The sequence below is a fragment of the Salvelinus alpinus genome, chromosome 15 (genome assembly GCF_045679555.1).
Source record: "Salvelinus alpinus chromosome 15, SLU_Salpinus.1, whole genome shotgun sequence".
In the NCBI taxonomy this organism is placed as follows: Eukaryota; Metazoa; Chordata; class Actinopteri; order Salmoniformes; family Salmonidae; genus Salvelinus; species Salvelinus alpinus.
The window spans coordinates 29,558,674-29,571,771 of record NC_092100.1 but is presented as its reverse complement, the minus strand read 5'-3'; the positions used below and the strand labels follow the sequence as shown (position 1 = coordinate 29,571,771).

Below are 13,098 nucleotides of genomic sequence, written 5' to 3'. Positions count from 1 at the left end.
AGACAAAAAATGTATAAAATACAAATAAATGTTTTATTTGTATTTTTTTACCCCTTTTTTCTCCCCAATTTCATGGTATCCTATTGGTAGTTACAGTGTTGTCCCATCGCTACAACTCCCGTACGGACTCAGGAGAGGCGAAGGTCGAAAAACACGACCCAGCCAAGCCGCACTGCTTCTTGACACAATGCCCACTTAATCCGTAAGCCAGCCGCACCAATGTGTCGGAGGAAACAACGTGCACCTGGCGACCGTGTCAGAGTGCATGCGCCCGGCCGGCCACAGGAGTCGCTAAAGCACGATGTGACAAGTAAATCTCAGCCTGCCAAACCCCTTCCTAACCTGGATGACGCTGGGCCAATTGTGTGCCGCCTCATAAGTCTCCCATTCACGGCCAGCTGTGACACAGCCTGGGATCGAACCCGGGTCTGTAGTGACGCCTCAAGCACTGCGATGCAGTGCTATGACCGCTGCGCCACTCGGGAGGCCCCCGCAAATTGATTTTAACAAACAATTGTCCCCCAAAAAATGCGGCCCTCCATTGAATTTCAAAATCCCGATATGGCCCTCGAGCCAAAAAGTTTTGCTCCAAGCCTTTATGTAAATATAATGTTGAAGCAATGACTTCAGTGCAACCTCCCTTCTCCCCTCAGACACCAGGCGGCCAATCAGAGCAGGCGTGGAGGCTCTCAGAACAGACAAGCCCCTCCTCCCAGGACGTCCCATCGGCCCCCTCCCTCCCAAACCCACAGTGGCAGCCAAACCCCCCCTCCCAGCCCCCCAGCAGCACCCTGCTGCCGCTAGGACATCCCCGGGGGTCCCCCGGCAGCCCAACACAGCCACGGAGACCCAGACCCAGCCAGCAGAGCCAGAGCCGTCCCAGAGCCAGACCCAGACCCAGCAGAGTGAGCCGACCAGTCCTTCCTCCCGCAAGGAGACTCCCCCTGCCCCATCGCCACACAGGGACCCCAGCTCTCTGGAGAGCAGGGAGCGCACTGAGAGAGCACAATCAGTCACTGAAGGTATACATACAGTGCATTTGGAAAGTATTCAGACCCCTTTACTTTTTCCACATTTTGTTATGTTGAAGCCTTATTCTAAAATTGACTAAATCTACACACAATACCCCATAATGATAAAGCAAAAACAGGTTATAATTTTTTATTACATTTATTCTAAATAAAAAAACAGATATATCACATTTACATAAGTATTCAGACCATTTACTCAGTACTTTGTTGAAAAAACCTTTGGCAGCGATTACAGCCTTCAGTCTTCTTGGGTACAAGCTTGGCACACCTGTATTTGGGGAGTTTCTCCCATTCTTCTCTGCATATCCTCTCACGCTCTCAGGTTGGATGGGGAGTGTTGCTGCACAGTTATTTTCAGGTCTCTCCAGAGATGTTAGATCAGGTTCAAGTCCGGGGTCTCGCTGGGCCACTCAAGCACATTCAGAGACTTGTCCCGAAGCCACTCCTGCGTTGTCTTGGTTGTGTGCTTTGGGTTGTTGTCCTGTTGGAAAGTGAACCTTTGCCCCAGTCCTGAGCACTCTGGAGCAGGTTTTCATCAAGGATCTCTCAGTACTTTGCTCCCTTCATCTTTCCCTCGATCCTGATTAGTCTCCCAGTCCTTGCTGCTGAAAACATCCCCACAGAATGATGCTGCCACCACCATGCTACACCATAGGGATGGTGCCAGGTTTCATCCAGATGTGACGCTTGGCATTCAGGCCAAAGAGTTCAATCTTGGTTTCATCAGACCAGAGAATCTTGTTTCTCATGGTCTGAGAGTCCTTCAGGTGCCTTTTGGCAAACTCCAAGCGGGCTGTCATGTGCATTTATTGAGAAGGGGCTTCCGTCTGTCCACACTACCATAAAGGCCTGATTGGTGAAGTGCTGCAGAGATGGTTGTCTTTCTGGAAGGTTCTCCCATCTCCACAGAACCTGATGGTCACTCTGACAGAGCTCCAGAGATGAACTCTGGAGTTCTGTCAGAGTAACCATGGGATGCACATGCGCTCAATTTCGAGTCTCATAGCAAAGGGTCTGAATGCTTATGTAAATAAGTTTTCACTTTGTTATTATGGGGTATTATGTGAAGATTAATGAGGGATTAAAACATTTTTTGTTTTTAGAATAACGCATAACACAACAAAATGTAGAAAAAAGAGAAGGGGTCTGAATACTTTCCAAATGCACTGTACATACAGTATCACTCACCCCTCTTCTTTCCAGGTCTGAGCACACTTTTTAATTTGTGAAAAAATACTTGACTAACTATAATGTTTTTTCTGTCTGTGCAGAAAAATACCAAGCTAGTTTTATGTTCTGTATCTGTTCCCTTTGTCTCTCCCACTCTCTCTGATGCTTTGTCTCTCCCACTCTCTCTGATGCTTTGTCTCTCCCACTCTCTCTGATGCTTTGTCTCTCCCACTGTCTCTGATGCTTTGTCTCTCCCACTCTCTCTGATGCTTTGTCTCTCCCACTCTCTCTGATGCTTTGTCTCTCCCACTCTCTCTGATGCTTTGTCTCTCCCACTCTCTCTGATGCTTTGTCTCTCCCACTCTCTCTGATGCTTTGTCTCTCCCACTCTCTCGGGTGCTTTGTCTCTCCCACTCTCTCTGATGCTTTGTCTCTCCCACTCTCTCTGATGCTTTGTCTCTCCCACTCTCTCTGATGCTTTGTCTCTCCCACTCTCTCTGATGCTTTGTCTCTCCCACTCTCTCTGATGCTTTGTCTCTCCCACTCTCTCTGATGCTTTGTCTCTCCCACTCTCTCTGATGCTTTGTCTCTCCCACTCTCTCTGATGCTTTGTCTCTCCCACTCTCTCTGATGCTTTGTCTCTCCCACTCTCTCGGATGCTTTGTCTCTCCCACTCTCTCGGATGCTTTGTCTCTCCCACTCTCTCTGATGCTTTGTCTTTCATTATAAGCTTACTATGAAATAATGCAATCACAGTGAATGCTCAGAGCATAATAATTACTTTGGTATCTCTCTTTGTTTTCATATACTGTAACATATTTTGTGCATGGCAGCACCTAATGCACTTGTCTGTATTAGAAAGATTATTTTACATAATCAAAGTGAGCTGATATCAATCCTGGGAATCCATTTGCCAGAAGTCGGACTGTATTGGTTTTGACTCGAGTGCACTAGCTGAATGACTGAATGACATTAATGTACAGTGTATTGCACAGTCCACCACCAATATGTAGCACCCTGATGTTATTTGGGTCCACATTATGGCAGAGGATGGCATCCCAAACATGTGTTGGGTATGCCTGCTCTGGTCTTTTTGGACATGAATGTCACTGTGACTTAAGTGTCAAGCCTAAATCCACCGCGAGTTGTGTCTTGGTGTCACTGTGTGTGTAATTGTGTATCTAACTCCTGTGTGTCTTGGTCATCCCCTAGAGAGCCTTCCTAAACCCCAGTCCCGCATGAAGCCCTCTCCCCAGCGGAGAGCTGTGTCCGTCTACGAGGACTCGCTCCACCAAGAACATGCTGCTCTGCTGGACCCCGAAGGTGAGCTCGTCAGCAGAGAGAGAGAGAGAACACCTCCTGCTGTATACCACTGGTTACTGCAGATGATAAAAGCCATATACAAAGACTATACTGTGTGTATATAACGTAAACTCACTCACTTTTGTACATCGCCTTGGTCCGTAAAATTGACCTTATTTTTGCGCCCAAAAAACGTAATACTTCCAGATCAACTGTAATATGAATACCAATGTAAAGCACAATTTATCCCCTTTCCAACAAAATGAATGAGGAGACCCTCATGATGCCCATCTCTGCATAATTCCACAAGGCAATGAGCTCCGTCGGGTCTTTTTAAAAATGGCGGGTGGGGAGCGAAGGCTACGAAGTGATCTTGAAAGGGGGAAATATGTTGGGTGAAGAAAACAGTTTTTTTTCACCCGATTTGTCCAACTAGTCAACTTTAAAATGTAAATAAAACGTAAAGAGTTTATGTAATGTCTTATCACCTGTTTGAAGGTTTGTGTAGAATTTGAAGAGGGGTTTAGGGCTGCGCTAACGTTAGCCTCACAAGTGAACTGCAGCTGTTCCGGCTTTTGAGTGTCATGATGGCTCGCAGTAATGACGCGCAAAAAAATGCAATTGGCACCCTAGTCATGAAATATTAGTTTAATATTAGCAATAATTATATTAATTTAGACAAAAATCATGAAGTTTTTTTACAAGTGTATATGGTTAAGCATGATTTTAATCTGCGAGAGAAGGGCTACCCCTGGTGGAAACAGGCTGTACGGCACAAAATGAGTTGCAAATGAGCGCTGTACGTTACGTAGTGACACGTCACGATGTAACGTACAGCGTCAGAGGGGTCAGTTTTTTAATCTTTTCTCCAATACTGTTAGTCCATTACCATGTCAATCAACGCTGAATCGAAACGTAGTTCACACCCCGGATTTTGATGCCAACACAGTCACTACAGTCCCATTCGTTTTCATTGCAGCCTCATTTGAATGTCGCGGTTACGCACATGTGTACGGAATGGGGTGAGTTTACGTTACTGGGGAGGAGTATGTGGGGAGGAGTGTGCGAAGATGGGGTGGGGTGTGAAGATGGGGAGGGGTGTGTGAAGATGGGGAGGGGTGTGTGAAGGTGGGGAGGAGTGTGTGAAGATGGGGAGGAGTGTGTGAAGATGGGGAGGGGTATGTGAAGATGGGGAGGAGTGTGTGAAGATGGGGAGTAGTTGTGAAGATGGAGAGGAGTGTGTGAAGATGGGGAGGAGTTGTGAAGATGGGGAGGAGTTGTGAAGATGGGGAGGAGTGTGTGAAGATGGGGAGGAGTGTGTGAAGATGGGGAGGAGTGTGTGAAGATGGGGAGGAGTGTGTGAAGATGGGGAGGAGTGTGTGAAGATGGGGAGGAGTTGTGAAGATGGGGAGGAGTGTGTGAAGTTGGGGAGGGGTATGTGAAGATGGGGAGGAGTTGTGAAGATGGAGAGGAGTGTGTGAAAATGGAGAGGAGTGTGTGAAGATGGGGAGGAGTGTGTGAAGATGGAGAGGAGTGTGTGAAGATGGAGAGGAGTGTGTGAAGATGGGGAGGAGTGTGTGAAGATGGGGAGGGGTATGTGAAGATGGGGTGGGGTATGTGAAGATGGGGAGGGGTATGTGAAGATGGGGAGGAGTATGTGAAGATGGGGAGGAGTGTGTGAAGATGGGGAGGAGTGTGTGAAGAGGGGGGGAGTTGTGAAGATGGGGAGGAGTGTGTGAAGTTGGGGAGGGGTATGTGAAGATGGGGAGGAGTTGTGAAGATGGAGAGGAGTGTGTGAAAATGGAGAGGAGTGTGTGAAGATGGGGAGGAGTGTGTGAAGATGGGGAGGAGTGTGTGAAGATGGAGAGGAGTGTGTGAAGATGGGGAGGAGTGTGTGAAGATGGGGAGGGGTATGTGAAGATGGGGTGGGGTATGTGAAGATGGGGAGGGGTATGTGAAGATGGGGAGGAGTATGTGAAGATGGGGAGGGTTATGTGAAGATGGGGAGGGTATGTGAAGATGAGGTGGGGTATGTGAAGATGGGGAGGGGTGTGTCTGTTATAAAAATATGTTCTGCCTTTTCTTACACAAACATCAACTGTACTAGTTATTCAGGCTCTGGTCTTGTCCCATATTGATTATTGTCCGCTAATATGGTCAAGTGCAGCAAAGAAAGATCAAGCAAAGCTGCAGTTGGCTCAAAACAGAGCAGCACACCTTGCCCTTAACTGCACATACAGAACTAATATCAACAACATGCCAGTTTTTCCTGGTTGAGGAGAGATTAACTGCATCTCTTCTAGTTTTTATGAGAAATATTACTGTGATGAAAAATCCAGATTGTCTGCATAATCAAATAACATTCAGCTCAGATACTCATACATACCCCACAAGATATGCCACCAGGGGTCTCTTCACAGTCCCCAAGTCCAAAACGAATTCACAGCAACGCACTGTATTATACAGAGCCATGATCACATGGAACTCCCTTCCATCTCCAATTACTCAAGCAAACAGCAAAATGACCTTATAAAAATGATTTAAACAACATCTCATGGAACAGCAGGGAGTGTGAGGGAACACACACAAACACACGCACACAGACACACACATAATTTCTTAGCTATATTGTTTGGATAATATTTTGTTGTATTGTTTGTATGTCGTTGTATTTCAAATTTGTGTGACTGTCCTTGTCTATCAGTGTTTTTTTTAGTTGTCATGTCCTGTGTTTTTTGTGGAACCCAGGAAGAGTAGCTGCTGCTACAGAAAAAGCTAATGGGGATCCAAATAAATAAATAGTCTATCATCCTTTCCACCTTCCCCTATGGTAGCACTTCACTAAAAACATATATGCGTCACTGTGTACAAATACATCGAAAAGCCTAAACGTGTTCATTGATGCCCTGTTACATTATGTATTTGAGGCAGGTTGTTCATCTTTACTCTTCCTCCCTCCCATCAGAGCTGAAGTTAGCATTGCCATGGTTGCAGAGGTCACCAGTCCAGAAACGTACCAACCTGGGGGAGCTCCCTACCTGTAGTGAGATCCAGCTAGAGGGAGAGGAGGGTGAGTATGGGGGCAGGGGTGCAGGGTGTGAGGTGCAGGCATCGGTGGGGGAAATAAGAACAGTTGCTGACTGAACATATGGTTTGAAAGGTAGATTGAGTCAAGATATCTTGAAGATGAGTGTATGGTTGTAAAATGGATGCACTTCTTGAGGCACTGTGCCAAATGTACAAATGTTTAGTTTGGGGCCTATGAGCCTTGGCCTAATGGGCATATGCCCACTTGCTCCTCCTCCCTCTGCTTTGTCCACATCTATTTGTCTGTAAAAAATAATAATAACTCACCCACCAGGGCCTCAGCACCACATGCACTTTAGAGACATTACCATCCTATTACATCTCATATACTAATCACCTTCAATTACAGAGCTGGAGGAGGACTGGATATCAGGTCCCCCATGGTACAATTAATGTGAAAGATTTATTAAAGCCAGGCTTCATCATTATGCCCACAACCCTCATGCAGCCCTCAGTCAATATCTACATCACAGCATGCTATAAAGTGCAAGATATTAAAGTCTAGAATTACCTTGTTTTGGATTAAACAGAAATGATTGCTTGAATAATACTAATCTAATCAAGAAACAATTGCTTTTCTTTTCTTTCAAACTTTGTTAGGTTTATCTTTCTGCCTGTAAAAAGGCAGGTTCCATCTTGTTCTGTGTTGTCTTTGAGATTAAAAATCTTATCTCTGCTTTGTCTAATCATCCAAACAGCAGGTGAAGCAGGGAAAGAGAGGACTGGAGAGGGTGAGGGGAAGGACAGCCGGCCGGTAACAGAGGACAAGCCAGGGCCAAGCCCAGTGGGGGCCAGTCAGGTAGAGGGAAAGAGCACAGCAGAGAATAGGGGTGAGACGGTCTCACAGCAGCACACAGCGCAGGCAGAAACATCAGACCAAAGAACTGAACCCCCCTTAATGGAGAAACACATGGACTGACCTGCGTAGAGTCTATTTTCTATCTTGCACGCCAGATTATGTAAAAAATAAACAAATTATGAACAAAATGTTTTAAAGAGTGTAAATCCATACCTATACTTGTTAATAATTATTAAAAAGTTGATTCTGAAGTGTCATCAAGAGCACTGTCATCACTGCTCGTATGCATGACTGTTGGTAGGGGAACTAGAGCAACATGACTGTTGGTAGGGGGAACTAGAGCAACATGATTGTTGGTAGGGGGAACTAGAGCAACATGACTGTTGGTAGGGGGAACTAGAGCAACATGACTGTTGGTAGGGGGAACTAGAGCAACATGATTGTTGGTAGGGGGAACTAAAGCAACATGACTGTTGGTAGGGGGAACTAGAGCAACATGACTGTTGATAGGGGGAACTAGAGCAACATGACTGTTGGTAGGGGGAACTAGAGCAACATGACTGTTGGTAGGGGGAACTAGAACAACATGACTGCTGGTAGGGGGAACTAGAGCAACATGACTGCTGGTAGGGGGAACTAGAGCAACATGACTGTTGGTAGGGGGAACTAGAGCAACATGACTGTTGGTAGGGGGAACTAGAGCAACTTGACTGCTGGTGGGGGGAACTAGAGCAACATGACTGTTGGTAGGGGGAACTAGAGCAACATGACTGTTGGTAGGGGGAACTAGAGCAACATGACTGTTGGTAGGGGGAACTAGAGCAACATGACTGTTGGTAGGGGGAACTAGAGCAACATGACTGTTGGTAGGGGGAACTAGAGCAACATGACTGTTGGTAGGGGAACTAGAGCAACATGACTGTTGGTAGGGGGAACTAGAGCAACATGACTGTTGGTAGGGGGAACTAGAGCAACGTGACTGTTGGTAGGGGGAACTAGAGCAACGTGACTGTTGGTGGGGGGAACTAGAGCAACATGACTGTTGGTAGGGGGAACTAGAGCAACATGACTGTTGGTAGGGGGAACTAGAGCAACATGACTGTTGGTTGGGGGAACTAGAGCGTCATGACTGTTGGTAGGGGAACTAGAGCAACATGACTGTTGGTAGGGGGAACTAGAGCAACATGACTGTTGGTAGGGGGAACTAGAGCAACATGACTGTTTGTAGGGGGAACTAGAGCAGCATGACTGTTGGTAGGGGGAACTATAGCAACATGACTGCTGGTAGGGGGAACTAGAGCAACATGACTGTTGGTAGGGGAACTAGAGCAACATGACTGTTGGTAGGGGGAACTAGAGCAACATGACTGTTGGTAGGGGGAACTAGAGCAACATGACTGTTGGTTGGGGGAACTAGAGCAACATGACTGTTGGTAGGGGGAACTAGAGCAACACGACTGTTGGTTGGGGGAACTAGAGCAACATGACTGTTGGTAGGGGGAACTAGAGCAACATGACTGTTGGTAGGGGGAACTAGAGCCACATGATTGTTGGTAGGGGGAACTAGAGCAACATGACTGTTGGTAGGGGAACTAGAGCAACACAACCGTTGGTAGGGGGAACTAGAGCAACATAACTGTTGTTTATATTAACAACCATCACTTGATGTACGAAGCTACAAAATACTACACAAAAAGTATTGACAAAACCTTGATTTAGTCATTATTCAAATAAACAGCAGTGTTTCGCCTGTGAAGTGCTTTGAAAACATGAAATAGCCAGGAAGACCGATATTAGCTCACTTCTCAGTGATGTGGATGTTTCATGATGATCATAAAGCACCAGGCTGTCTCATGGTGCCTGCCAGGAATACATGGAGTACAGCCTAGACAGAGTTGCCCCCTCATCATGAGTGATCTGTGTGTAGTTTCTCCCTGGTAACACCACATTACTCCATCCGACCGCCACTGAGCCGTGCTGCTACTGGGACTTGGCTGGTGGAGGTAGTAAAAGCACAGGAGTGCCATCTGTGTGTGTGTATGGAGAGGCAGAGATGGAGCAGGAGATAAATAATCCATCTGTGGGGAGGTCTATACACACTACCAAGGTGTAATGCAGTAGTCAAAATGAGTTGAAATCAATACACCACTCAAATAATAACCTGAAATATTTTATTACATGAAAATATTAACAATTGGCACTTTAATTTAATGTAATAAAATCAACCTTGTCTTGTAAAACCAAAATCAATCCATAGATTAAAATCACATGGGCAATAAAGAGCATTCATTTATTTAAAGCAAGACAAACCAACTAGCTATATAACAAACAGTAGGTAGTGTGCAGTCATGCTACAATAAGGAAAGTTAAAGAACTTTAGAAAAATAAACATTCTGTGGAATTGAGGTGTTCAAGGCCCAGATAAGCAGAGCATGGCTTTCAACATGTCACCCCTCATGATATTACTGCCAGACATAAGAACAGCTCTAGCCTGCTGCTAAGAAACTTTAATCACCACAAATCTGTCTACATTACAATAATGAACCACTACCAAATAGTGTGATGGCCAACCATCATCATTTGTTCCTATAACCAGTCCATCACACTAGTGTTTTGAAAAGGATGTGGTTTTGTTACTGCACTAATGACCACTACACTGCTGATAGTTTTGAACAATATGCATGTAGCCATGCTGAATAACAAAACATAAAAAGCTTTTTGTTGGACTGTAATGCTTGATTTCACTAGTCTGCTACTCTTGGCTTAGAATAGAGACATCTGCAAAGCTGTGCTTTTCTATGGTGGATTGGGACTTTTTTCTCGCTGAGTTGGACTTTTACCTTGTTTTTACACACGGCTCATGATTTATAAGTCTGGACACAATACCGAAACCTTTAGGGCTCTATTCAATCCGTATCACGGAAGTTCAGCATTACAGCACAAATCAAATTTAAAGGCAGCGTTTCAGCATTAGCAGAGACTGCATTCACAGTAAACACTGCATATGTCGGCTCAATCGGAAATTACCTTTACACCCCGAAATCTGTAATGCTTCAGCGATACAGATTGAATAGAGCCCTTAATTAAAGTAGGATTTTGGGACAAGGGGGCTATCAGTTAAAACTAAAATCAGGTGTGCATTTGTTTTAGGTTCTCTTTGGTAAAAAGATTGAAGAAATTCCACAAGGAATTTTAAGGAAATCTGATTCACATTCATGGTTTAGAGTGAGGTTGCCTCTTATTAGTTTAGCATAATCAATGCCAAAGTAACAATATATTACACTATTCCTACATACTGTACACCTTTACCATCATTAAGGCCAATAGAACATTAACAAAAACTGAGCAATGCTGCGAAGGTTCTCAAAAGAGATTAAATTATATAAGCACACTGACGCCACCAGAGAACTTAGAACAGTCTGCAACTTATGTGTAAAGATTTCTCTCAGAAAAAGTATTTTGTATATACACTGATATAACCCACAGATCAACTATCTAAAAATACCCTAACAATATTGAAAAAATTATATTTAAGGAAAATAAAATAAATATGAGATTAGTCAACATTATTCCCTATGGTTTGCTCAGCAATATACAAAGAGATTGGGAACTTGCAACTTTCATTCTCTTCATTGTCTCCACTTCTCTCTATTGCCTCTGCTTACAGAAGAAGCTGGAATGGACTTAAATATATATATTTTTTTAATTATAATTAGACACACCCCAAGTTGGGATATGAAGAGAGAGAGAGAGAAAAATATACACGTGGAAATAACAAAGCTTAAAGTTGTAGCTATGTCTGACTTAGATATTTATACTTCAATATCATCGAGCACTGTGCCTCATTGTGAATACATCACACCTCAGTCAAGACATTGTATTTAAGCTGATTGGTCTGTGGTGGAACAGAGCAGACAATGCTCTCCTTTAGTGTTTGTCTGAAGGCATGCACATCAGACTTGTAGTCTTTACCAGGTTGTGGAACTATTGAGACAGTAAATGGAGTGTACTCATTCAAATTGTAGAGCACAAATTTCCTGCATGCTGGAATGTTTCATTCTCAGCTATGTGTATGATACATCTATAACACACAAAATGAGAAGGCTTGTTCTGAGTATAGTGCAACAGCAACACACAACAATCTGAATGAAAAATAACACACATAGAAAAACAGAGAGCCCCTGGCCAGCCCTGAAATATACCACTTTGGCAAATAATCATGTATCAAACAAAGTCATCCGGTAACAGATATAGAAAATAAGGCCTCTGAAGGAACAGCTTTCTTGCATATGCCGTCCTGCTGATTGCATGTCCTCCCCCCCCTCTCCCTCTTTGAGTTCCTGTGTCCCAGTGCTAGAGTGTAGCTAGGACTCTTAAGAAGGAGATAATGAGGACACAGAAGGACTGGCCCACTCCAAACACCAATGCCTCCAAGGAGATCATCCTCTTCCCTGCTGCTTTGTACACCCCAGCAATGGCGGCACCTACATGCACAAAGACATTTTTGGTTTTTGAAAAGTATAAAATAATTTGAACACTGACTCAATGAGTAGTTTATGTCTACGTGTACAATAATGGATTATGTTGATGGCTTATCAGAACATGACGTGAGTAACTCACTGGTAAGGACACCACCACACACAGGGCCCACGATACTCATCAGTATGATGGCAATGGGCATGAAGCGGGCTATTTTGTGTTGTCGCAGGGTGGCGAGGGCCAGGAGAGCAGCAGGTAGGTGGAACACCAGTGAAGAGACAGCAGCCCACAAGAAGACTCCATACCACATCTCTGAAACAAAGGAACTAAGCAGTAACATATAGCCTTGCTAGGTTTAGCAGAGTTTACAGACATTACACATGCCTGTTGCCTGACATGTCTTCTGAATTAAATACTACCCTATCCAGTGCCTATTATGTTAAACTGACCCCTTAATCACCCTGCAAAATAATCCAAGCTGCTAATGATTACACATATATATAACATCTCTCACACACACATATATATATATATATATATAAAACGTTTGGTAATATATACATAACGTTAGGTAATCCATTAGAGTGTGTGTGGGTATATATATAAAACAATGCTTTCTCTCAAAAAAGACAATTGATGGCTACTCTAATGGATTACCTAACGTTATGGGTAATTTAAAGTTGTCCGTTTTGCACAATAATATTTGTTGTTATTGCCAGCTGGCTAGCTAGCACTTGATTAGCTAGCCCGCTAAAGTTAACTAGCTAGCTACTTGTTTAGCATTCACAATAGCTAGCTACAGTAGTAGCCATGTTAACTTATCTAGCTAGTAGCTATCTAGCTAGCTAAGTAGCTCAATAATGATGGACTAACGTAAGGACCCAAACGTTACGACGCCTTAGTTTAGGTTTAGCGTCTATATGAATGTGGTAGCTCACTAAGTAGTATTACTAGCTACGTTAAATCGGTTACCTGGATAATAGTTAACGAAAAATGTACGTTACAAAGTTTATAATAATGTTGTTCAACTGGCTAATGTAGAACAGAGGGGCTGTGGAATGAATCTCACCTGAGAAGTCGCTAAGCGATGTGTCGTTGCCTCGATTGGTGCCATTTTTCCTAGGGACCAAATTCAAGCTAAGAATTTGCTGCACAAACCCAATCTCGTTATATCCGTTCTGCATGTCTAATGCACAGAACACCACGAGCATGTGTGCGAGACCACGAATA

At 44.2% G+C, this 13,098-nt stretch overlaps 1 protein-coding gene and 1 pseudogene across 1 annotated transcript; one reads left to right on the top strand and one right to left on the bottom strand.

Annotated features, from left to right (window-relative positions):
- The window catches only part of LOC139539311 (capping protein, Arp2/3 and myosin-I linker protein 2-like), a 37,270-nt pseudogene extending 29,706 nt beyond the window's left edge, over window positions 1-7,564 (top strand).
- A 1,982-nt stretch (window positions 7,565-9,546) lies between these two features.
- On the bottom strand, window positions 9,547-13,079 carry LOC139539881 (transmembrane protein 170A-like). The gene is made up of 3 exons (XM_071343255.1): window positions 12,938-13,079; window positions 12,010-12,180; window positions 9,547-11,873 (listed from the first exon to the last, which is right to left on the bottom strand). The coding sequence occupies exons 1-3, from the start codon at window positions 13,077-13,079 to the stop codon at window positions 11,743-11,745; spliced, it is 444 nt and encodes a 147-aa protein (XP_071199356.1). The 3' UTR covers window positions 9,547-11,742.
- Window positions 13,080-13,098: the final 19 nt, after the last annotated feature.

Coding starts and splice junctions, on each gene's coding strand:
- LOC139539881 (XM_071343255.1), bottom strand. CDS start 13,079: ATGCTCGTGGTGTTCTGTGCATTAGACATGCAGAACGGATATAACGAG. Junction 12,181..12,937: donor ATCGCTTAGCGACTTCTCAG/GTGAGATTCATT, acceptor CCTTTGTTTCAG/AGATGTGGTATGGAGTCTTC. Junction 11,874..12,009: donor GTGTGGTGGTGTCCTTACCA/GTGAGTTACTCA, acceptor TTGTGCATGTAG/GTGCCGCCATTGCTGGGGTG.